This window comes from Myxocyprinus asiaticus, chromosome 24 (assembly GCF_019703515.2).
Source record: "Myxocyprinus asiaticus isolate MX2 ecotype Aquarium Trade chromosome 24, UBuf_Myxa_2, whole genome shotgun sequence".
Taxonomy (NCBI): Eukaryota; Metazoa; Chordata; class Actinopteri; order Cypriniformes; family Catostomidae; genus Myxocyprinus; species Myxocyprinus asiaticus.
This window is the reverse complement of record NC_059367.1, coordinates 26,278,115-26,302,953: the sequence shown is the minus strand read 5'-3', so window position 1 is coordinate 26,302,953 and position 24,839 is coordinate 26,278,115. Positions and strand designations below refer to the sequence as shown.

At 34.9% G+C, this 24,839-nt stretch overlaps 1 protein-coding gene across 1 annotated transcript; it reads right to left on the bottom strand.

Moving 5' to 3' along the window:
- Positions 1–29: 29 nt before the first annotated feature.
- Positions 30–23,753, bottom strand: c7a (complement component 7a). Its single transcript, XM_051652892.1, has 18 exons — positions 23,625–23,753; positions 23,290–23,354; positions 20,587–20,695; positions 20,146–20,287; positions 19,889–20,027; positions 17,557–17,695; positions 16,202–16,345; positions 10,533–10,776; positions 10,309–10,425; positions 9,646–9,812; positions 8,924–9,152; positions 7,501–7,672; positions 6,800–6,887; positions 6,579–6,711; positions 3,821–4,009; positions 3,482–3,578; positions 1,223–1,407; positions 30–396 (listed from the first exon to the last, which is right to left on the bottom strand). The coding sequence occupies exons 1-18, from the start codon at positions 23,628–23,630 to the stop codon at positions 209–211; spliced, it is 2,553 nt and encodes an 850-aa protein (XP_051508852.1). The 5' UTR covers positions 23,631–23,753; the 3' UTR covers positions 30–208.
- Between the last annotated feature and the right edge of the window lie 1,086 nt (positions 23,754–24,839).

Below are 24,839 nucleotides of genomic sequence, written 5' to 3'. Positions count from 1 at the left end.
ATTTTCACACACAATAAATATTGAAATGGTTTCTGAATATTTCACTTTTATTTAGATTATCATAGTTTTTAAAAAATATAATACATTTATGATGGATTATCATATTTTAAAATTGAAAGTAAAAGATAACAAAGTGTTAAAAAAAAATTACATGTATTGAAAATAGTAGCAAAAATAAAAGATGAAGTAATGGTAAAGTGTGAGACTCTTAGCTTGTCTGACAGGGTTTAATACTGACAATATGAACAGTCTCTCCTTTGCATTTGCTCACACCCACCTCACATTCTGTCATTGTCACTGGTGCAGACACATCTCGCAGCTGTACACACACACGGATCCAAGTGTCCAGGGGTGAACATTCCTCACGCGTCCTGCAGCGGCAGCTGTTTGTTTGATCTGAAATCACACAGTTGCTACAGTTTAACATTATCAGTTGTTGACCAACAAAGTTTTTGTTTGTGTGCACTGTAAAAAAAAAAAAAAAAAATCTTACATTAAAATACTGTTTTCATAATTTTACTGTAAAATCAATGCAGGCTAGGTCATTTTCTGGCACTACACAACAAATTACTGTAAAAAAAGAAATTGAATATCGCACTGCATTATGGGAAAATGGTGTTTCATTTGAAGTCACCATTATGGTGTTAAATGTTTCCTTTGGATGGGACCTTCTCTTATCGCTTTTTTATAAATTTCTCCCAGTTGGTGCAATTGTGTTTAAGAACAACATTTATTGTACTATAGTGTATGGAGAAAATAGTCAATTTAGTGGTTGACATTATGTCAGCCCATGATGTATAAACTACACCATATGATGCATTTGAAAGTAAAGAAACAGTATCATTTTAAATGAACAGTGAGGAAGAGATGTTTGTAAAGCTAGGCTATAATATAATTGGTTTTATCACTCATTAACTTTTTATCATGAGTTGTTAGTCCGGCATGCAAGATATCAAAGATATTCTACAACACAGCACTGTTACATTACAGTAATTTCTTGGTCCTGTTCACTGTGAAGTCACAGTATACAGTTGTCATTTAATTTGAATAAATTGTAGATATGCTACTGTAAAATATACTGTGAAAGTCATGCAACTAGTAGCCAGGAATTTACTGTAAACTCACACTAAAATATTTTACAGTGTGGTTATTACACCAAGTTTCAGAACAATTCAAATGTGTCATGTACCATTATGTTATTTTACATTTTACAATCCCTCACCATCACAAATCTCCCAGGGCGTGCAGTGGGAGCAGTCAGTGGAAGACCGATCTGGCCACCTGCAGGCACTGTCTTTAGCAAGAGTATACTGGTGTCCCAGACACTTCATAGCCTGTACCTTACAAAGATTCAGTCTCTGTGTCTGACCACGCTCAACATTAGTGGCACATACCTCCAGAGATGGCCTGCAAAGAAGAGAAAAATGCCCCACCTCTGCAGTCTATCAAATTAAATATTAAATGACATACAATTTTTGAGTCTTTGAAGGAGGTTGTTTGTGTATTTTCATGAGTGTCTTTGTACAAATTATACATTTCTGTCTATTTTGAAAAGGATAGTTCACCCAAAAATGAAAATTCTGTCTCACACTCATGTAGTTAAAAACCTGTATGACAAAAAAAAGTATCTTGGAACATAAAAGATGTCAGGCAGAAAGTTATCTTCACTTTCATTGTATGGAACAAAAGATGCAGTGAAAGGTGATTGAGGATAACACTTATCCTTTTGTGTTCCATTGAAAAAAAGAAAGTCATACAGGTTCAGAACAATATAAGGGTGAGTAAATTATGACAGAATTTGCATTCTTGGGTGAGCTATTTCTTTTAGGCCTACATGTGTTGTGTCAAATTGAAACATTAAAGGGGTCATGAAATGCCTTTTTTAATTTTAATATGTTCCATGAAGTTCACTTAATATTGGTAATGTTTTTTTGTTCAAAAATCAAAAACATTTTCCACCCTCTTTCTGACTCTCTGTCAGAAATGCTCAGTTTTGGTGTTGCTTCTCCTTTAAGGCTTGACAGTAAACGCCAAGTGTTATGATTGGATCTCTGCTCTTGGCTGACCTGCTCTCTCTACTTGTCATCTCACTGCTCGCCACTACTGTGCTATCTACGGAAGTAATTAAAGGTAAAGTAGGCATTGATGTGTTGTTGTGGAGGTGGTCATATGCAAATGCCTACCACAGTGTAACATCACAATGTGGAGAAAGTAGAGAATGAGTTTTTTCAACAAATGCTGTTTTTGCAGTGAGGGGGTGTCACGGTCCTGTCACTCTATCAGTCTGGGTTTTTGTCTGAGAGGACCATGGAATTATCATCCCATGTCTGTCTTGTTTTTCGATTGGTCTTGTTTCATGTCTGGAGCATGGTGTCTGGATCCTGGCCCTTCTGTCTGATTTGGTTTCGGTATTGGTGTCGGACTCCGGACACTCATGCTCCATGTCTTGTCCTGTATTGGCGTGAGTGCATCGCGCTTGTCATCTTGGTGGCATGCACTCGCATCAATAATCTATGTCTGTCTCTCGCGACCGCGGACACCCATTGCGCTCACTTTGGGCTGCGAGCTGTCTTTATGCTGTGCTGAGGTTTAGTCACTTTGGTCTAAGGTGTCGAGTGTGTGTGTGGCCGAACACTCGCACAGGTATCCTGTCTTGTTTTTGTCGCCTGTTGCTTGCATCGTGTGGCGTTTGCCTCGCTCAGGTTTCATTTAGTGTGAGAATGCGTGGCATCGCTTTGTTTGACATTGCTATGCATTCTCTCATCTTGTTTATCGGTTGACATGGGCATATATTGCCTTATTGTCTTGACGATGTGCACTCATGCCATTCGGGTGTTTTGTTGTCTTGTGAGAGCACGTGGCTTTGTTTTGTTTCTGTATTGCCGTGTGTCTTATGTCATACCCCGCCTCCTTGTTTGCCCATTATTAGTTTATTAGTCACATCTGCCCTGTCTTGTTAACACGTTTGATTTCTCTCCCTATTTTAGTCTCCTCGTGTTTGCTGTCCAGTGCCAGTTCGTCTTGTTTCCAGTCTTGTGTGTTCCAGTCAGTCTGTTTGTTGGTCAGTTCATGTGGGTCCTGTGGTTGATTCTCTCTAGTCGGTCCTGTTTCCCTCATCCCTACCTCTGCCCCAGCCTGGATTATACTTCCTTTGTTGTTTTTCCCCTATGGGGTTGTTTATGTTTGTTTTTCCCCCTTGTGGGAGTTTTGGTGTGATTTTTGCCCTTTTTGTTTGTATTAATAAATTCATTCCTGATCCTCTCTATTCTTGACAGGGGGAAGTATTGATTTCTGAAACTTACAGCAAGTTTTTATAGTACAATGACCTCTTATGTCACAAGATAAAGGCTAGTTTGATTCCTCATGTCATGACCCCTGTAACACAGTGCTGGGTAATGTGCATGCTAATTAAAACTTCAAAATTATGTTGTTCTTGTGTCAATGTTCATGTGCAATGGACTGTGTAGTTACGGACACATACTTGCACTCATGGGGCACTTTACAGACACATTTGTCCTTTGCCAGGTTCTCCCATGGCTGGCATTGCACTGGCACTGGGGTCGGTTTTACTGTGTGCACTAGTTAAGAACAAATCACATAATTCCATTCTCATTCATTATTCATTCTTATGCATCAATAGATTTAATATAGTTATTGTTAAATATATTTTATGTAAAAACAACTCGTAAAGGTTGTCCCCTGTAGCATTACTGTTGCATAATGTGTTAATCTCAATTTTCTTCCCTTCCATAAACTTTCAAGGTCACGGTATATTTGACAAAAGAGTTCAGCTTCCAGACTCAAACTTCCAGTTTTGTACCTAGGAGGCATCTGGTGTCTTTTGGCTGAGGTGACCAGGAAAGTCCAAAGTTGCACTGAATCTTAGCCGGACCCTCTCTTTTTTTACTCTCTGGGCAGGACAGAGAAACAGCCTCACCAATCTTATAGCTGAGCTTCCATGGCATTCCAGTGACATCTGGAGGAAGCTTAGGAGGATCACATTCTGATCCTGCCAACAAGAAGCAAACAGGACATAATATTATGAAAACTAGGGCTGTCAATCGATTACACTGTTTAATCGAATTAATTACATGGTATGCCGATTAATCGCATACAAAATTATTTGTTGAGAAAGCCCCTCAAATTATAATCATTCAATATACAATTATTAAGTAATTATAAATAGTTATATTTAAATAATTATAAATTATATATATATATATATATATATATATGGCTGGCACCGGGATGTCTACACCCAAAAGGCTCTGTGAGAGCCAACGTTATAAAACTCTCACAAAGAAGAGCATCTCCACCTGAGACATCACACTCTACTTTTTAAGGACCATAAAACACAAATCTGATCATACATGTTTGGTATCATTCAAGAGGTCTTAGTGCAACTGGTAAAACGGTCTCATTCCCTTTCAGCAAAGTCAAATCACAAGTAAGATTTAAGAACTTAGTAAAATACTGTATTCTATCCGGGGCATGCCCCCCTCCCAGATCTCTTGCAGGAACTATCAGATTAGGTACATTCTTTGTAAACATCAAACGACCTTCTCAGTCACAAGTTTCGAAGGTCTACTTATAACCAGGGCCGGAGTGAGATTCATATTCAGCCCGGGATGTCATGTCCAAGTCAGCCCACACCCAAAAGGGGGGTTGGAGGTGAAGATGATAAAAATAAAACAAGATAACAGCAATATATATACGCAATATATGTAATTACTTGAAAATTATTTAAGCTCTCCATGTCATTATATCACATTCGGCATTCACTAATATTTTCACTTTGTCATAAGACATCATTATATGTGTTGTAAAAATAAGTGAATGTTAAAGGGATATTTGATCATTTCCTCACCCTCATGCCATCCCAGATGTGTATGACTTTCTTTTGCAGAACATGAATGAAGATGTTTAGAAGAACTGTTGGTCCATTCAAGTTGTATGAAACGTGACTAAATAAAACTATCATCTGGTTATGAGCAAGCAGTAGGCGGCCGAATCAGATGATATTAGTAAGCCCTGCAACCGCTGACTATGAACGGGCTGGCAATTTTGTGTTCGTGAGATCTATGCAATTAATCGGCCGGCATATGTCTCTAAGCGACAATCGGGACCCAAATGAAAGGATAATGAAAATTAAGATGATTCAGGGTAATCAATAACTTAAAAAGACCAAATTAAAAGAATGATCAGAAATTAATTAGAGCTGTAATCTAAATTAGAGGTCAGTATAAATTGGAGTCAGATAAAATTAATAAAGAAGTCAATTGATAAAATGCAAATTAATAATAAGTGGTTTTGATTCAGCGCTCAGAAAAGACAGAACAACACAGAAACCTTCAGGGGCCATTCTATTGGAATCTGACATCAGACCAAATAGGTTTTGCTCTACCCCTTTCTTCTTTTACATACATATATATACATATATATATATATATATATATATATATATATATATATATATATATATATATATATATATATATATATACACAGGTAATTAAAAGGCATTACATTATTTTGGCACATGATAAAAGCACTAAAAAAGACAATCCAAAAAGTGGCTTTATAATGCAATATATTGTTTATTTCCATATTACTGAACATAAGCCTATCATTGGTCTACAGTTCACAGCAATCCATTTTGCAATTGAATTCATCAGTCAGTTCGAGATTTATTATAACGGCTTGTCTAAGGACGTGTCAGTGTACACTTGCATCAGATGGATGTTTTTGGAGCGTCTCGGTTGCGTCGCATCGTAAATATTTTTAGGTTGCTGTGTCAAGTTAAACAAAGTTTGAAACTTAGAAAAACAAGTCTTGAGATCCTTGCGTTCAGATTTTCGCTCCATCAAGCTGTGTTTGAATGCAAGAACGTGTTCTTGTGTTGTCTGCTCTCAGTAAGTGTGGTTTGTTCTCTGTATAAGCTTCTCGTTGCCTATACAGCGAGTTTCGCTTACTGCCCCCTGGAGAAAACAGGTGGTACTCCAAGCTTGAATTGCTCAGATGGAAGGAATATTCCTTATTACAGTCCGGGGACATGATTAATTGCGTTCATTTGTTTTACGCACAAAAGCCCTAATAAAAACGCTTGTTTCCAACTTGTGATTTTTCATTTTTCACAATATAGAAGTAATATATACTTTAAGACCCCATGAAATCAAAACTGGAGTTTTGTGACTTCTTTAGTTTAGTAGTTTATATGTGTTAGTGTACTACTAAAAGTTAACAAAATAAACTTTCCACTGCTAGACCCTTATAAAATGTATATTTTTTTCAATTCCGGGAAAACAGACCAAACATTTTGAGATTTCTTTCCAATCAAGTGCTCTCTAGAATAAGAATGCCCCTCCCCTGATAGCCTACCAACTGCAACCAACTTTGCAAGTAATGCAGATGTATTGGCTACTCTTCAATATGTCCTGTTCAAACTTCCGGGTTCAACGGAAATTGCCCTTGTCAAGTGGTTTCATGGGTTTCTAAACAAGTTTTAAACAAGCTTCTAAACAAGTTTTATTATTCAAACAATGTATTGAGTAAGAGAGCTCAAAAAAGCATACACTTACTCTTGCACTCTACTGGATTTTGCATCCAGTTTAGACTGTCTTGGCATTCGGCAATAGGGTCTCCAATCAAGTTGTAACCCTCAATACAGGTATACTCAATCTTACTGCCCACTGGATATTCATCTTTGGGGTACTGAAATTGTGATAAAAGAACAACATTATAGCACATTACACATTCAATCAGATTTGAGAGGTGAATATGTCATACAAGAACCATTTACCAGAACAAACCCATTGGCGATTGAGGGGGGTGTTTTACAACTTTCCCTGGGCATCAATGAATCATCAAAGCAGTGAGGCTCCATTGTACTGGAAATCAACAGATCGATACCAATTAGTCAAGTTCCCACTAAAGTATATAAGAATTTGTGTTCTTAAAATATTAGTTCTCTTATCCACATCTATATTTACTCATTTCTTAATGTCAATTTTGTATATTAATTTTGACTTATTACTTTTCATTTTATATTATTTTTGTTTTAACAAATAGAAATAAGGGGATGTATCCATTACAGTGTCACAAGAAGCAGTAATTGTCCTTTGCATTTGCTTGTTAAAATAAAACTTGTTGAATCTGTTTCTGGTTATACCGAGCACTGAGAAAAACAATGCAACAATGAGTATTTAAAAAAAATTCTGCTCATTTTTAATAATCACTTTGTCTCCTGCCTGTTAGAAGAGTTAACATGTTAATGACAATGACAAAGTGTTGTCTGGCTTTAAATATTTAGACAAAAAAAAAGAAGATATTTCCTGACAATATGAGAGAGAGAGAGAGAGAGAGAGAGAGAGAGAGAGATCTATTCAACTGGATCTTACACCACATAGTGGCAGTGTTGTTGCATAGTTATTTTCTCTGGGTCTCCAGCATCAGTTTGTTCTGAGCTTATTCTGTTTAACATAGGCTAGTGACCCTCCTCACCGTAGGTAATCCAGTTCCATCTCATCCTCACAGGCTGTCGTCTCTACAGTGTTTCCAACACAATTCCTGCCTCCTGAAGGGGCCGGTCGACTGCAGGTGCGACTCCGGCTTTTTCGGCCTTCCCTGCAAGTGTTCCATGGTGACCAACAGGCCCAGTCTCCATGGATCACTCCTAACATACAAAGATACTTGCTGGGTACTAAAAAAGGACAGTGAGCCCAATAGTATTTGAGGTTCTTTAGCCACACTTAAAAATGTATAGTATGTCATTAAATTGGATAACAAAATATCAAACCAAATGGAATTTATTTGATTGAAAACTAGCACAAAAGCAAAATTTTCAAGCAAAACATTCACATAAAGAAGGGTATAAATAGGGTATGAATAGATATACTGTTCATAAATTAAGACATAAAAGTATTTGGACATCTTCTGGTTGTCAAACTTAGCGGAATATGTCCGTAGTTAATGTGATGAACTACACCTGTGGTTAATCTAATAGGACACTTGTGTGAACTTGATGGGAACTGACTTCATTCATCCACTAAAATTGTATGAATAGGTCTAGCATCATGTGTTTGAAGATGGCACTTGGTTTGATATTTTGTTATCTAATGTCCTTAAAGGAATATTTCACCCAAAAAAATAAAACAATACTTTCATCATTTACTCACACTCATGCCATCCCACATGTGTATGAATTTCTTTCTTCTGCTGAACACAAACAACGATTTCTAGAAGAATATTTCAGCTCTGTAGGTCCATACAATGCAACTTAATGGGGTCCAAAAATTAAATATAAAGGCAGCAAAAAGTAATCCATAAGACTCAAGTGGTTAAATCTAATCTTTAGAAGCAATATGATAGGTGTGGGTGAGAAACAGATCAATATTTAAGTCTTTAAATATTAAAAACGTAAAACTTGTGTTTTTACGGTAAATTCTCCTCCCTGCCCAGTACATGGCAATATGCACGAGGAATGCAAATCACCAGAAACAAAAGAAGAAGAATGAGAAAGTAAAAGTGGTAATTGATAGAACAAAAAGGACTTAGATATTGATCTGTTTCTCACCCACACCTATCATTTTGCTTCTGAAGATATAGATTTAACCACTGGAGTCTTATGGATTACTTTTATGCTGCCTTTATGTGCTTTTGGAGCTTAACATTTTTGGTACCCATTCACTTACATTGTTTGGACCTACGGAGCTGAAATATTCTTCTAAAAATCTTCGTTTGTGTTCTGCAGAAAAAAATAAAGTCATATCATCTAGGATGGCATTAGGGTGAGTAAATGATGAGAGAATTTTCATTTTGGGGTGAAATATCCCTTTAAGGGTGTCTTAATTTTACTATTGGTCACTATTTAACAAAAACTAAAGCATTCAGAAGTGATTATGTTCCGGTTTAGTATTTGCGCTACCTGGCTGTTCATCAGCTGGTGTTCCCCTCTCACATGCTTCACCTTCAGTACCCGGCTTGCACACACACTTACAGACATCATCCACAAGTACCCGCAGCCCATTGTTCTGGCATTCTCTGCAGTGGCATGGATGTTTCTCAGTCAGGTATTTCTCAATAGCACGTTTTAAGTGATGCTTCTTCACTTCTGCACATGACACCTCTTTCACCAGCTCATTCAGAGGTCTAAGCTGCTCAGATCAGAAATTTACACAGTTTCTCACATAAAAATGAAACCACTGCATGTGTATCTAGTATGTATATCCATGGGTCAATTTATGGAAAGTTCAAGTTCAAAATAAGTTCTATGATTAAAGGGAAAGTTCACCCAAAAATGAAAATTCTGTCAACATTTACTCACTCTTATGTTGTTCCAAATCAGTATGACTTTCTTTCTTCAGTGGCACACAAAAGGAGATGTTAGAGAGAATGTTAGGGACTGCCTCAGTCACCATTCACTTTCATTGTTTGGAAAAAAAGATGCAATGAAAGTGAATAGTGACTGAGGATGATAGTCCCTTTGACAGTCATACAAGTTTGGAACAACGTGAGTATATTATGACAGAATATTATTTTCTGGGTGAACTATACCTTTAACATAGCACACTCTATAATGATTACAGCTTGTTTAAGACATTGTATTTGCATACATTAATAATACATGAATCAGTTTTCTAATCTTACCTTCTGTTTGATGACTTTTGGAAAGTCCTTCACTGAACCAGACCACTGGGAGAACGTCTTGCCATTCTCCTTTGCTGTGTATTGGTTTAACATTTTCAGTTTTGCTATATGTCCAGAATATCCACCAGTGACATCTGCTTTACTAAAACTGTCTGTTATGCTGTTGGCTGTTTTGGAGAAATTTAAGACACAGATCTGAATGTTATTGATCAATATATTGCCTGTATACAGATGCTGTTTCACACATACATTATCATACTGAAGGGGTTTATTTTGTGATTATAACCAGGAGACTATACATTATTCTGCTTCACGGTTACATAGCAAATAAATAAATAAGAGGACATGAAATATTGATTTGAGTTTAAATAATTTTATTCGAAAAAAGAGAATAATAAAAAGACAGACACCGGCATGTGATATGAGAGACACAAAACAAGCATAGCAATGTAGAAAATTGGTTGTTGGGACAACAGACAATTATACAGTTTTCATTATAAAACGAAATATTTGACTGCAGAATGCTGCAATTTATCAGTCAGGATGAAGTATTCCAGAGAGCCGTGTAGTAAGCATGCATAACTACTTAAATACTCCCCAGAAAAATCAGATGTGCATTTACTTTAAGGTAATAATTAGTTTTATTTTCACCAAATGACTCACCAAAGTGTTCTTTTTTCTCAAAATAATCTTCATCACAATCTGTTGTGGTCCACCTGATGAAAAATAGAACTGAATGGCTCGTTGTGACACAATGTTTAAAGTTTCTTTCCTCTGTTTCTATGTTCAAAAAACAAAAGACAACAGTTAGACAGTCCAATGATTTTGTCTTGAAAACGTCTCTTCTTATGTGATATTGGAATAAGTATATGACAGAAGTCACTTACTTAATTTGTCAATGACATCTTGGCTGAATGCAAGCCATAATCTGAATTGACCTCCAAGAGTGCCCTCAGAAATATAATGTGTCCCAAATCTCTCTAGCAAATTTCGGTAGGCTCCGTAATTGTACGTAACTGGTAAGGAACGCAGAGCCTTCCAGAACTCCTCTGAAAGGGGAAGATATTCTGGGGCCTGGTTCTGGAACTGGGCCACTTCCATATCACTCTTAATGATCATCAGATGTTTGGACTGAAGGGTGAAACAAACAAAGTTCCATACTTCAGTACCTTGGAATGTGTTCTCCATGATTTCAAATCAGAATGAGCTCAATGCCTCTATAAGCTCAGGAGTTGATTTCTAGAAACTTGTGTTGGCCAATATTATATACTCAATATGACATACAGTATTGCTATGAAACAGAGGCCTTTTCCATTTTGAAAAGGTGATTTTTAACCCTTATGTATTGTTTGGGTCATTTTTGACCCATTTTAGATTGTGTGGTTAAAAATGAACAAATTGCCATTATTTAATGAGTACATAAATAATCAGTGTTAAAAACAATGTCCTTACCATACACTGATTCACTATGTTTAGCCAATAAAAATTATTTGTATTTTGAGCTGTCTTGTTGGAGTTGGTGTGAAATCGCTAACATGTTTACTAATATGTATGAGTATGAAATTGACTTCTTGTGATTGTTATATTGCATATTTAAGGATATTATTTTCATGTTTAATAAAGTATATTTTATGCCCATCATTATTGAATCCTTGTTTTATGTTTTTAGTTTATGGTGTTATTATGAGCATTGCACAGACATACTATTGTAGTATTACGGTTCACTTGCATTATCAACTGAGGCTGTACAATATCATATAAAAATAATAAAAGTCTTCCATTGAACTCGTGTCAGCCATAACACAAGTTTCACCTGTTAAATGAATAAGTGTAGTACATTACAAACAGAAATAGTTGATAAAACATTTGAATAATGATATTAAAATACACTGGTAACTGGTGGTGACTAAGGTGATTGAGTCACCTGTTCTCTATATAAAAGCGCTTTGAGTTACTGTCAGTAAAGTGCTATAAGTTTAAAATTCATTCATTTAAAATATGTTAATAGGAGTGTATTTTAACTTCATCAAAACAAGTAATTTTCAGTTTTAAATGTTTAATTGTATAACATAATATCAACATGACAATAGCATGTTATGACTCCAGCTCTGAATAAATTCCAGTCATGATCACACACAGGCGAAGTCCAGGTAAGCTCAGATCATGAGATTCATCCGCCAGAAGAGCAGTGCCAAAAACACGACTGAAGTAAAGTGTTCTTCCTTTTTTTTAAAGGAAGTTTCAATCACAGATGCTGCTAGAGAGCACAAAGTTATGTAGTGCAGCTTTAATAAAAATGGCATCCTTCATCTAAGTGGTCTGAGGTTAGATTACTTTTCCTACATTTGCCATCTGAACTCACAAAAAAAAAAAAAAAAAAAAATCTGATAAAGATTCAAAGAGTTGAGGTTTTATGATTAAAAAAGTAACACTGTGAATTGGCATGACTATAACAGAGAGAATTTTTTTTATTTTTTTTATTTGTTAAATAAAATCAATAAATTAGCCACAATGCAGAACACACACACAAAGAAATAAAGGGTGAGACCATTACACATCCACAATGCAGACTGCAGAACACACACAACACACGCAGGAATGAGTGGGTGAGACTTAACAGAGCATTATTTTGGAATTTGTCAAATAAAATCAATAAATCAGCCGCAATGCAACACACACACACACACACACACACACACACTGAGAGAGAGAGAGAGAGAGAGAGAGAGAGAGAGAGAGAGAGAGAGAGAGAGAGAGAAATGAAGCGGTGAGACCATAACAAATCCACAATGCAGAACACACACACACAAAAACACACACATTTAGTTTGTTACAACCAGACATGAATCAGTGGATCTCTGCAGTTATCTAGTGGTTATACTTGTGATTACATGTGATTTTCCTTTTTTTCCCAAGCAGAAGGCAGCAATCTGCCCCCAAAGCATAACACATTTGATATTTTTTTCATTTATGAACTTGAAGAATGTATTAAGTGAAAGTAAAATAAAATATGTTATTTTATATGAAAATTAATGGTGTAATTTAGTAATTTAGAGGTAAATATGGTACAACTTTACTATTAAAAACATGCCAATAAATCCCTTCCAAAAATGCACTTTTTTATTTTTACTTAAGTGAAGTTAGAGTTATAACATATCTTTCAAATATATATGTACAGGGTTGGGAGTGTTACTTTTTAAATGTATTCCACTACAGATTACAGAATATATGCTATAAAATGTCATTTGTAACATATTCTGTTAGATTACTCAAGGTCAGTAACGTATTCTAAATACTTTGGATTACTTCTTCAGCACTGGTAGATTTTTTCACTTGTTTTGACTATAAAAACTCTGCCAGTAAAGTAACACAAAATACACATGTTAAAAATACATTCTCTGAAAAACCTCAATATCTTATGCAGTGTTGTTTCTAAAACAAAATAAATATAATTGATTTTGTTTTAAGGATTTTTAGATATTTTTACAGGAAAACAATTCAAAAATTATTATCAAGAATATAATTTTTGCCCTAATATCACAGATCTTACTTGAAAAAAGAAATTATGATCTAACATGAATTTTCTTGAAAAAAAATATGATCGTGCCTGGCAACATGTGCATGTAAAATGATTAGAAATAGCAATTTACACAAGGTTTATTTCTATTTCTTGTGCTCCAAACTTACTTCAAACTTACTTCTCTGTCTGCTCGTATGAATGTAACACATCATAAGAAAGTGTTTCACCGCTGTTCAAATGCACTTTGGATCGCATCATTTATATGTATAAATGTTTTCCATCTGAAAGGACTAAATATTAAATGAAACAAATGACAATAAAATGCAAAGTAATCTCTTCAGTAATCAAAATACTTTTTGAATGTAACTGTATTCTAAATACCAATGATTTAAATTGTAACTGTAGTGGAATACAGTTACTTATATTTTGTATTTTAAATACGTAATCCCATTACATATATTCCGTTACTCCCCAACCCTGTATATACACTACCGGTCAAAAGTTTAGGGTCACTTACTCATTCTTTATTATAATTTTTTTTCTTCACATTTTAGAATAATAGTAAAGTCATCAAAACTATGGAATAACATATGGAACTATGGGAATTATGTTGTGACTAAACAAAATCCAAAATAAATCAAAACTGTGTTATATTTTAGCATCTTCAAAGTAGTCACCCTTTGCCTAGAATTTTTAGAAATGTACTCTTGACATTTTCTCATCCAACTTCTTGAGGTATCACCCTGGGATGCTTTTTAAACAGTATTGAAGGAGTTTCCATCTATGTTGAACACTTATTGGCTGCTTTTCTTTATTATTTGGTCCAAGTCATCAATTTCAAAAACTTTTTTTTTTTTTTATTAAATTGTAGATTTATAATGAAATAAATTAATATGGTGGCACAATTATATTTTTGTCTACAAAACTAATTTCAAACATTTAAGCATATGCCTTCAGATCAAAAGATTTTTAAGATCATGGGAAACATTTCGGTCAAGTGTTTCAAAACTTTTGACCGGTAGTGTATATATATATATATATATATATATATATATATATAAGATGGCACATAAGATGTTTCACAAAAGCATTTGTCTTAAGATGGTTATTTATATCTTCAGCTTTAGTGTGTCAATAGGAAATATAAATATTAGACTCCCAAACATTACTTTTACAAATAGAAAAGATTAGAATAGAAGAACAGGGAGCCCTGCAACAGATGTCATGGCCCCCACAAATCCCCCCACTGAACATCGTGTCAGTCTGAGATTACATAAAGAGACAGAAGCAATTGAGACAGCCTAAATAGATAGAAGAACCGTGGTGAATTCTCCAAGAGACTTGGAACATCCTATCTGCCAACAACCAAGAAAGCTGTGTCCAGGTGTACCTAGGATAATTTGTGATGTTTTAAAGCAAAGGTGGTTACACTAAATATTAATTTAGCTTTTTTATGTTTACTGTACTTTGTATGACATTAATTGATAAATGAAAACTATTTATGTCATTATTTTTGAAGACATCCTCACTATGCAACATTTTTCACAAGAGCCTAAAACTTTTGCACAGTACTGTATATATATATATATATATATATATATATATATATATATATATATATATATATATACATACAGGGTTGGGGAGTAACAGAACACATGTAACGGGATTATGTATTTAAAATACAAAATATAAGTAACTGTATTCCACTACAGTTACAATTTAAATCATTGGTAATTAGAATACAGTTACATTCAAAAAGTATTTTGATTACTAAAGAGATTACTTTGCATTTTATTGTCATTTGTTTCATTTAATATTTTGTTGGAAAAATTTAAATGATGCGATCCAAAGTGCATTTGAACAGCGGTGAAACACTTTCTTATGATGTGTTACATTCATACGAGCAGACAGAGAAGTAAGTTTGAAGAAAGTTTGGAGCAGAAGAAATAGAAATAAACCTTGTGTAAATTGTCAGCTTTACGCTAAGCTAAAATGCTATTTCTAGCCATTTTACATGTACATGTTACCAGGCACGATCATATTTTTTTATCAAGAAAATTCACGTTGGATCATAATTTGATATTGAGGGCAAAAATCTTATTTTTGATAATAATTTTTGTATTTTTTTTTTTTTTTTCCTGTAAAAATACCTAAAAATCCTTAAAACGAGATCAATTTGATTTATTTTGTTTTAGAAGCAACACTGCATAAGATATTTAGGTTTTTCAGAGAATGTATTTTTAACATGTATATTTTGTATTACTGTACTGGCAGAGTGTTTATAGTCAAAATAAGTGAAAAAATCCACCAGTGCTGAATAAGTAATCCAAAGTATTTAGAATACGTTACTGACCTTGAGTAATCTAACGGAATACGTTACAAATTATATTTTACAGCATGTATTCTGTAATCTGTAGTGGAATACATTTCAAAAGTAACCCTCTCAACCCTATATATATATATTGCATAATGCCATCTCAAAAGAAACAGTTCACCCAAAAATGTATAGTGATTTGATTGAGTGATAACGACTCCGGTCTTTTCATCACACAGAGTGCATGAGTTACGTTGACTACTTTTACTCTGGTGATATGGAGGCTTTTTCTATTTATTTATTTATTTTATATCCTTTATGGAGCTTGACATTATTATTATTTTTTATTTGATCTTTTAAAATTTTTCCTTTAGTGTTCCACAGAAGAAAGAAAGTAATAGGGGTTTGGAACAACATGAGAGGGAGTAAATGATGACAGAATTGTTTTTTGGGAGAATTATTTTTGTATAGTCTAAATTATTCCCCTTTAATATAAGTATACTATACATAATTTTGCCTTCAGAAAAGTAACAGGGTTGACAGTTTAATTTGACATTCTGAGTCTTGTGTTCAAGATCATGAAACTGCAAAGTGCTTATTTGAAAGAGAATGCTGTTACTACAAATATCCACACTGAATCAATTGTTTACTATACAAAATCATGGTAACATTGCTGACATTTTAATATTGTCCTTTCCAGGCAAATGGAACAAACGTACCTGTGTCTTTAGCAGTTCATCATGGAAGGTGTAATCATCATGCCCATAATCTGTTCCGTGTGTTTTTTCATGTTTTTCAACGTGATAAAGGTAGTGCCAAGAGCTTTTATAGGATTCTTCTGAAAAATCATTTTTTGCTGTCACCTAGCAAACACAGTAAACAAATATTTACATGTGGATACTGCATCAAAAAATGTCATGCTTTTATTTATTTACTTGTTTGTTTGGGAAGATTTTGGGGTGAATTCAATAAGCAGTTGTGGCCTTTGTACTTTCGTTCTTATTAAATGTATTGCACTCTTGAGCAAAAATGAAGACTAAGCACCTCAAAATTCAAACTGGCCAGAGATAAAAGTGGACTGTGCAAAACAACTTCTCTTTATTTTATCATGCTCTGTCTGTTTTAAGATGCACAAAAATTTAAGTAATTTTTATTTATATCTTGAACTTACACAGACACCTAGTGGCATGGATACTGTATCATTCAAACACAATAGTTTTCAGTTACCAATGCCATTGCAGAAATTCACTACTCACAGTTAGCCAAGATTAATTTAATCCATGAGTGAAAGTGTCCAAATACAGGGCGGTTACACTTATAGACATTAGGTGAGTAGTATTTGGCTGGTCATGTTATCCTAACATGGCAGCCCCTGTGAGGAGACCCTCTCCATATAGAATAAAACAGCTTTTATATTGTTACTGGTATGACTGGAGTCCACATTTCATGTGAGTGGTAATGATTTTACACATATATTTCAAAATTACTATTCATTTCTTTGGGAGTAAAACTTTTTTAGTAAGGAAAAAAATTACTTAGTGTACCAATAAGTGCAGTCTGCAGTCAGCCCCCAACTACACCTTGTATGGGCAGCAAATAGTGCTCCCAAAAAGTATTTGGGCAATTTTAGAAACATAATGGGAAATTTCACCCATGCAATGAAAGTAAATGGTGACTAAGGTTAACATTCTGCTTAACATTTCCTTCTGTGTTCCATGGAAGAAAGAAAGTAATGTGGGTTAAAAAAACATGAGGGTGGCTGAGTAAAGTTTTTAGGTAAACTATCCCTTTAACTTTTTTGTGTGACAAGAATGTGAATGTGGGGACTGATTGTAAAAAGTACTTAAATATTGACCTGCTTCTCACCCACACTAATCATAACACTTCAGAAGACATGGATTAAACCACTGGAGTCTTATGGGTAATTTTTACACTGCCTTTATATGCTTAATGATGAGAGAATTTTAATTTTTGGGAATACCAATTTAAGTGGCATTTGCAAACAAATTATACTATACCTTTTCTCAGAGCCAACTTCACTTTTCTTAACTTGTAAATGTGAAATTCAACTTGCCAGGAAGGTGTATCTGAGGACACTTTGGGGAAGTCTGAATAAGTCATTATGGTCTCCACTGAAGGTCTTTCTACACAAACCACCAAAGCTCTTAGTGTTGATAACTGATCCTCTTGCTGTCCCGCTCACTGCATCAAACCTACAGTATTGTGCAAACACACAACCATAGTGGCAGATATACTTTAGTGATCTATTCATGTATGTGAGGGATCAAATGTAATAATTTAAGATTTAACCAGCAAAGGAGGAAAATGGCCTAATAATAATTTAAAGGAGTCATGAAATGCTCTTTTTATAGTTGTATTATCTTCCCTGAGGTCCACTGATAATGTTTGTAATTTCTTTGTGTGTGTGTGTGTGTGTGTGTGTGTGTGTGTTTGTTTTGTTGTTTTTTTTTGCATTAAAACAGTCATAATTTAGTAATATATGATTATTTTCCAGCCTGTCTCTGGTCCTCTGTCTGAAACACTCAGATTTGGCCTTAGCACCTCCTTAAAACTTCAATGTAAATGCCCACTGTTATGACTGGCTAACATCGGGCAGCCCCTGAAATTCAGCCATCTTTGAAACAAGGTCCACAATATTATAAAACTAAATTTCAGGGTTTACAGATAACGCGCATCCAACACATTGATCGTGTCCTAGTGTTTTAACTTCCCCATCCTTCAATAACAGTTCCTTTGCAAAGTTTTAATCGTTTTATAACTGGTTCGAAAGCAATCCACGCTAATATCAGCCGAAAAACATGCAATCCATGCTGAAATATGCAGAAGACACATCCACATGACACACACACGTAGTCCAAAGCACAGTGAAGACAGTGAAGTTTGTTGAGCAGTTTGTGCACAAAACAACAAGATGCAGAAGCTGAATGAAACCGAATGGCATCTCCTCTTCAGAGTTGTAACTTGACACCATGCCTTTTAAAAGTGGCGCCAGAGACATGACAACAGTCAAAGATGTCGATGTAGTGAATGTTTATATACAAAAATTATTCAAAATTGTCCAGATGGGTCCCCTTTGGTATTTAGGAATAGTTATGTCAAACTAGGCCTGTCTGTCCTGCTCTCTTTCTATGAGTACGAACTGAAGCACCAGTGGGCGGGGCTAAGGGTGCGATGATGCAAAGTAGGCATTGATGTTGTTGCTGTAGAGGCGGTCATGAAATAATGAGAACTCTTTGTGACATCACAATATCATGGAAGTAAAGAATGAGGCATTTTGGCAGATTGGTTTCAATATATGCTTTTATTGCATTGGGTATTAAAGGTGCACTCAGTAATTTTTTCCTCATTAAAAAAGTTTAACTCCTAAAGAAATCATGACCACTCACATTAAAATGAAGACTCCAATCATATCAGTAACTTTATAAAAGCTGTTTTATTCTACACAGAGAGGGTCCGCACATGGGGGCTGCCATTTTAAAATCACATGACCAGCCGAATACTACTCGCTTAATCTCAGTAACCATACTGTTATTTGACATTTTCATTGATTAAAGTAATTATGGCTGACTGTGAATATTACATTTCTACAATACCATCTGAAACTGAAAACTATTGATTTTAAATTATGTTGCATCCAAGCCACTAGGTGTCAGTGTAAGACCAAGATGACACAAAGACAAAAGTTACTGAGTGCACACTTAAGTTTTAAGTTCTGAAATTCACAGTATGTTTTATAGTAGAAAGACCTCTTATTTGTCAAAATATCAAGGAAAATTTAATTCCTCAAATTAACATAACATGACCCCTTTACAATGGCAAAAAAGGTTTCTTATAGTCAGTGTTGGGTGTAATGCATTTCTAAGTAATTAATTACTGTAATTAAATTACTTTTTCATTGAAAAAAGTAAAGTAAGGGATTACTCTTAATTTTTCATAATTTAATTACAGTTACTTCTGATGTAATTGTGTTAAATACTGTATAGACTATAGAACAATTCTATATAAAACAATAGTGACTTTAAAATCGAAATTTAGCGTCTAATTTTAAAATATGTTTTCTAATTTAATGCTGCCCCCTTAAATTCTCTTAAATTCATTAATAATTTATTTGATTTTATATAATTTATTTGAAAAAAATTAAAAGAACAGTTTCATGCCTATCCTTGTATTTTTCATCTGGTTGTGGTTGATAAGTGTTTTAGGAAGTAATTAGTAATAAGTGATGCAATTACTTTTCAGACAGAGTAATTAGTACAGTAATCTAATTACACTGTAGAAGATGTAATAAGTAGTTAGTAATTAATTACTTTTCAGAGTAACTTACCCAACACTGGTTGTAGTGAAGAGGCAAAGAGAAAAAGAGAAGGAAATGTAGAAATCTTTACCCTTGACCAGTTAGCTCTACTTGCGGTGGAGGCTTTTGCTTGTCACAGATCTCTTTACTGTCACATTGTTGCTCATCCAATCCATCTTCTTCACAGTCCTGATCACCATTACATACCAGAGACTTACTGATACATCTCCCTTAAGACAGCAAAAGAAGGGATGATAGACAGAGCGATAATTGAGACCCTATAAAATAGCTCATGCCCATGGAGAAATAAATAAAAAGGAAGAATTGGAATTTTAGCAAAAGTATCACCAGACTGGCAGCGGAATCTTTCTCCACAGCCCTCCTCTAGGGGGCAGACCTGAGTCGATTGACATTCTTGTGTGCGGGTTGAGCTCCCAGTACAAGGTCGACCTCCAAACTGAGAGAAGACTTCGATGGAGCGGATCTGTGTCTGAAATGTACCCCCAAAAAGAGCCTTACATTCACATGTCAGTAGATAAATATTGCCAATACACTATCCACTGATATCTCAATGTACTAGAGTGCATGCATATACTTAGTGTAAGATAACATCACACTTACTGTATGTTGCATGCTTTTACAATGATACACTTTTAGAAGTTCTAACAAAGGAACTGACAATATGGTATTGTAAATACAGTATGAAGTTTAATCTACACCATGAATTAAACCATATATTATAACATAACTAAAAGCACAGTGCTGTGCCCTAAAACTCTCTTGTCCCACCTGTGTTTTGGAGCAGCCATCACAGACTGACCAACTTCCGTAAGGTCCCCACTGGCAGTGCAGAGGTTCAGGCACAGGCAAAGATCTAGAGGTCCTCACTGACACCGCACTGATTCAACAGTGAGCTCAATAAATGCACCTCTTTACAAATATAACATTTGGGATATACTCTGTACAGTACATATGTTTATGTAACAAAAACCACCAATATTCCCTCTAAGAAACAACACCAACTCGTGAACCTTTAAACATTTAAAATCACAAAAAAATAAATAAATCAGAATATATATATATATATATACAGGGTAGGGGAGCAACGGAATACATGTAACAGGAATACATATTTAAAATACAAAATATAAGTAACTGTATTCCACTACAGTTACAATTTAAATCATTGGTATTTAGAATACAGTTACATTCAAAAAGTATTTTGATTACTGAAGAGATTACTTTGCATTTTATTGTCATTTGTTTCATTTAATATTTAGTCCTTTCAGATGGAAAACATTTATACATATAAATGATGCGATCCAAAGTGCATTTGAACAGCGGTGAAACACTTTCTTATGATGTGTTACATTCATACGAGCAGACAGAGAAGTAAGTTTGAAGTTAGTTTGGAGCACAAGAAATAGAAATAAACTTTGTGTAAATTGTCAGCTTTACGCTAAGCTAAAATGCTATTTCTAGCCATTTTACATGTACGTTACCAGGCACGATCATATTTTGTTAACAAGAAAATTCACGTTGGATCATAATCTCTTTTTTCTAGTAAGACCTTTGATATTAGGGCAAAACTCGTATTCTTGATAATAATTTTTGTATTGTTTTCCTTTAAAAATATAAAACATTATCAATTAGATTTATCTTGTTTTAGAAACAACACTGCATAAGATATTGAGGTTTTTCAGAGAATGTATTTTTAACGTGTATTTTGTATTACTGTACTGGCAGAGTTTTTAAAGTCAAAATAAGTGAAAAAATCCACCAGTGCTGAAGAAGTAATCCAAAGTATTTAGAATACGTTACTGACCTTGAGTAATCTAACGAAATACGTTACAAATTACATTTTACAGCATGTATTCTGTAATCTGTAGTGGAATACATTTAAAATGTAACCCTCCCAACCCTGTACATATATATATATATATGCTTGTTTGTTTGGGAAGATTTTGGAGTGAATTCACTAAAAGTTGTGGCATTTTTGCTTTCATTCTTATTAAATTTCTTATTCAAAAATGAACCTTATGCTTATGCTAAAATACTTTCAATTATTTTTTTTTTCATCAGTCTACACTCCATACCCCATAATGACAAAGCAAAAACCAGATTTTTGCAGTGTTGCAGTGATGGTTGTTGTGACGAGGAGGAGGGCGTGGCCGGGCCGTGAGGGTGCACGGCCAGTGCTGAGTCAACTATTCAGCGGGGGAGAGAGATAAAGGGGAGCCGGAGATGCCAGTTCAGGAGAGAGAGAGACACATGTGGCTGTGTGTCTCTCTCTCTCCCTCTCTCTCGAACTGGCATCTCTCTCTCCCGCTGATTAGTTGACTCCACGCCAGCCATGCATCCTCACGGCCCGGCCATGCCCTCCTCCTCATCACAGTTGACCTTCTGCAAGTTTCTCCCATCTCCACACATGATCTCTGGAACTCGACCATCAGGTTCTTGGTCACCTCTCTTACTAAGGCCCTTCTCCCCAGATTGCTCAGTTTGGCCAGCTCTAGGAAAAGTCCTGGTTGTTCCAAACTTCTTCCATTTAACAATTATGGAGGTCACTGTGGTCTTGGGAACCTTCAATTCAGCCTCAGAAATTTTTGTTGCCTTCCCCAGATCTGTGCTTTGACACAATCCTGTCTCTGAGCTCTGCAGGCAGTTCCTTTGAACTCATGGCTTCGTTTTTGCTCTGATATGCATTTTCAGCTATGAGACCTTATAGACAGGTGTGTGCCTTTCCAAATTATGTCCAATCAATTGAATTTGCCACAGGTGGACTCAATCAATGTGTAGAAACATCTCAAAGATGATCCAGAGAAGTAGGATGCACCTGAGCTAAATTTCAAGTGTCATAGCAAAGGGTCTGAATATTTATGTTAATGTGATATTTCAGTTTTTTCTTTGAAAAATTTGAAAAGTTATCAAAAATCTGGGTTTTGCTTTGTCATTATGGGGTATGGAATATAGACTGATGTGAAAAAAAAAATAATTTAAATCATTATAGCATAAGGCTTCAACATAAAATAAAAAACAATTTTTAAAAAATAAAAAAAAATATGATGGGGTCTGAATACTTTCTGAATGCACTGTATATGTGTGTGTGTGTGTGTGTGTGTGTGTGTGTGTGTGTGTGTGTGAACAACTTCTGTCTGCTTATGTGCACATACTATTGCCCCACAATACTGTACTATTTTCTAGCATTTACTAAAATGTCATATATTTTTTTGTCAAATTCTATTCATAGATTCTTTTTTTATTATTTTTATTTTTATTTTTATTATTTTTTTTAATACGGGTAAAATTTAAGACCATAGATATAACACTTTTCTTAAATAATATTTTGGATATATACTATATTTCAAAATTGTCAATTAAAATTCACCAGACATTTAGAGGTATTATTATTTACTGAGACTTATGCAATTTCTCAAAAAGAGATTTTCTTAAAAATTGGTGATAAAGGCACAGATGTTTTTAATTACTTACTGTATAAGTGTTGCTAAAGACAACAGACAGGGAAGAAAGAGAACAGCTCCATGCAGGAACACACACTGAGAAAACAAGTTAAATGAAGAAAAGTTTCCCTCCAAATATTCCTTGCACAATCCATTGTAAAATAAAAAAATTAAAATGCATTGAATTACTTATTATTTAATTGCACTAAGCTTTAAATTAATACTAAAGTTTATCATTTGCATGCATACAAATACATCAAGATTGTCAAATGGCTAAATGTTGCATATGTAGATGGATACCCTGCATAATACATTAATGAAGAATGTCTGTTTAGATCCCTTTTAAAATTTAAAAAGTTAGCTTACCTTCATTGTAATGGTCTAAAGAAGCATGCACATTTCCAATCCAACTATGTCTCCTTGTGTGCAGTCTGCTATGGAAAGAACCTACCCAGTCTGTTTGTTATCTCACTAAAACAAGCCATAAGCGGGAAATGCTCATTCCTCTGCCAAAAAAGGCCTGTAGCAACACAATCCTCATTTCACGGAAATGTGTGGGGTGGGGGGCTTGAGGCAGAAAGAGCACATAAATCTTTCTTCCATCTCCTTGCTCAATTCCAAAAAGAAGTAGTAGTACATCTGCCCTATTTATGATTACTGATTTTCTGAATTTCTGTGTTAAGCTGTTTTTAATATGTTCTTTCTTTATTAATTGTTGTTATTTTATTAAGTGTTGTGTGCTTGTCTTGCCTTTTTGTGCCACTGTAGCACAATTAATCGTCAGTTATGCATGTCCATTTGTCCAAATAGTTATATAAAATCATGTTCACACAGGTTACTGTCTTTCTTCTAATGAAGGTTAGACATTTATTGATTTTCTGTGTCAATGTATACTGTACATACTAAACACTTGATGGAGACAAAGCACCATTTTCCTTGCAATCATACACACTTTATTAGGCTTTATTAGAATCTTTAAAGAGGTAGTAACTTTTTTGACATTAAAATTCTTTGTCATATCCCAGATTAATGTGGATAGACTATGAGTAGGCCATTGGTAGGTTGCTTTCCATGAAAGGAACCTACCTCTGTGACTCTGTGATGCAGGCAAAGCATTACTGTTTGTTTGCTGGGTGTCACTACATGCCCAGAAATGCTTCATCTTTAATATCACATTCAATTTTGATATTAATACCAAGATGCATTTTGGGTGATCCAATCACATGTGGTCAGCCCTAAATACAGATCTAAACGGGGTCTAAAATTTTTCTGATCGGATCACAAAAACCACATACGAATGTGGTCAAAAACGCATGTGACCAGATTGCATTTGAGATGTAAAAGCTAATCCTTCCTTTATGTGTCCCGGTAGCAGTGAAACACCACCCCTCACCTGTCAATCATCTGCTGCACTTAAACAAGAGTTTAAACTTTGCCGTTTACGAGCTGCTTTACAAGGAAATAACTGTCCAGTGAGAACATTTTTAAAAGGGGATACATACACAATCACGAGAGCTTCACAGATCTTCTTTAGTGTGTCTGATATCAAAACAGATGAGAAGCATGAACTCCTGATGCTCT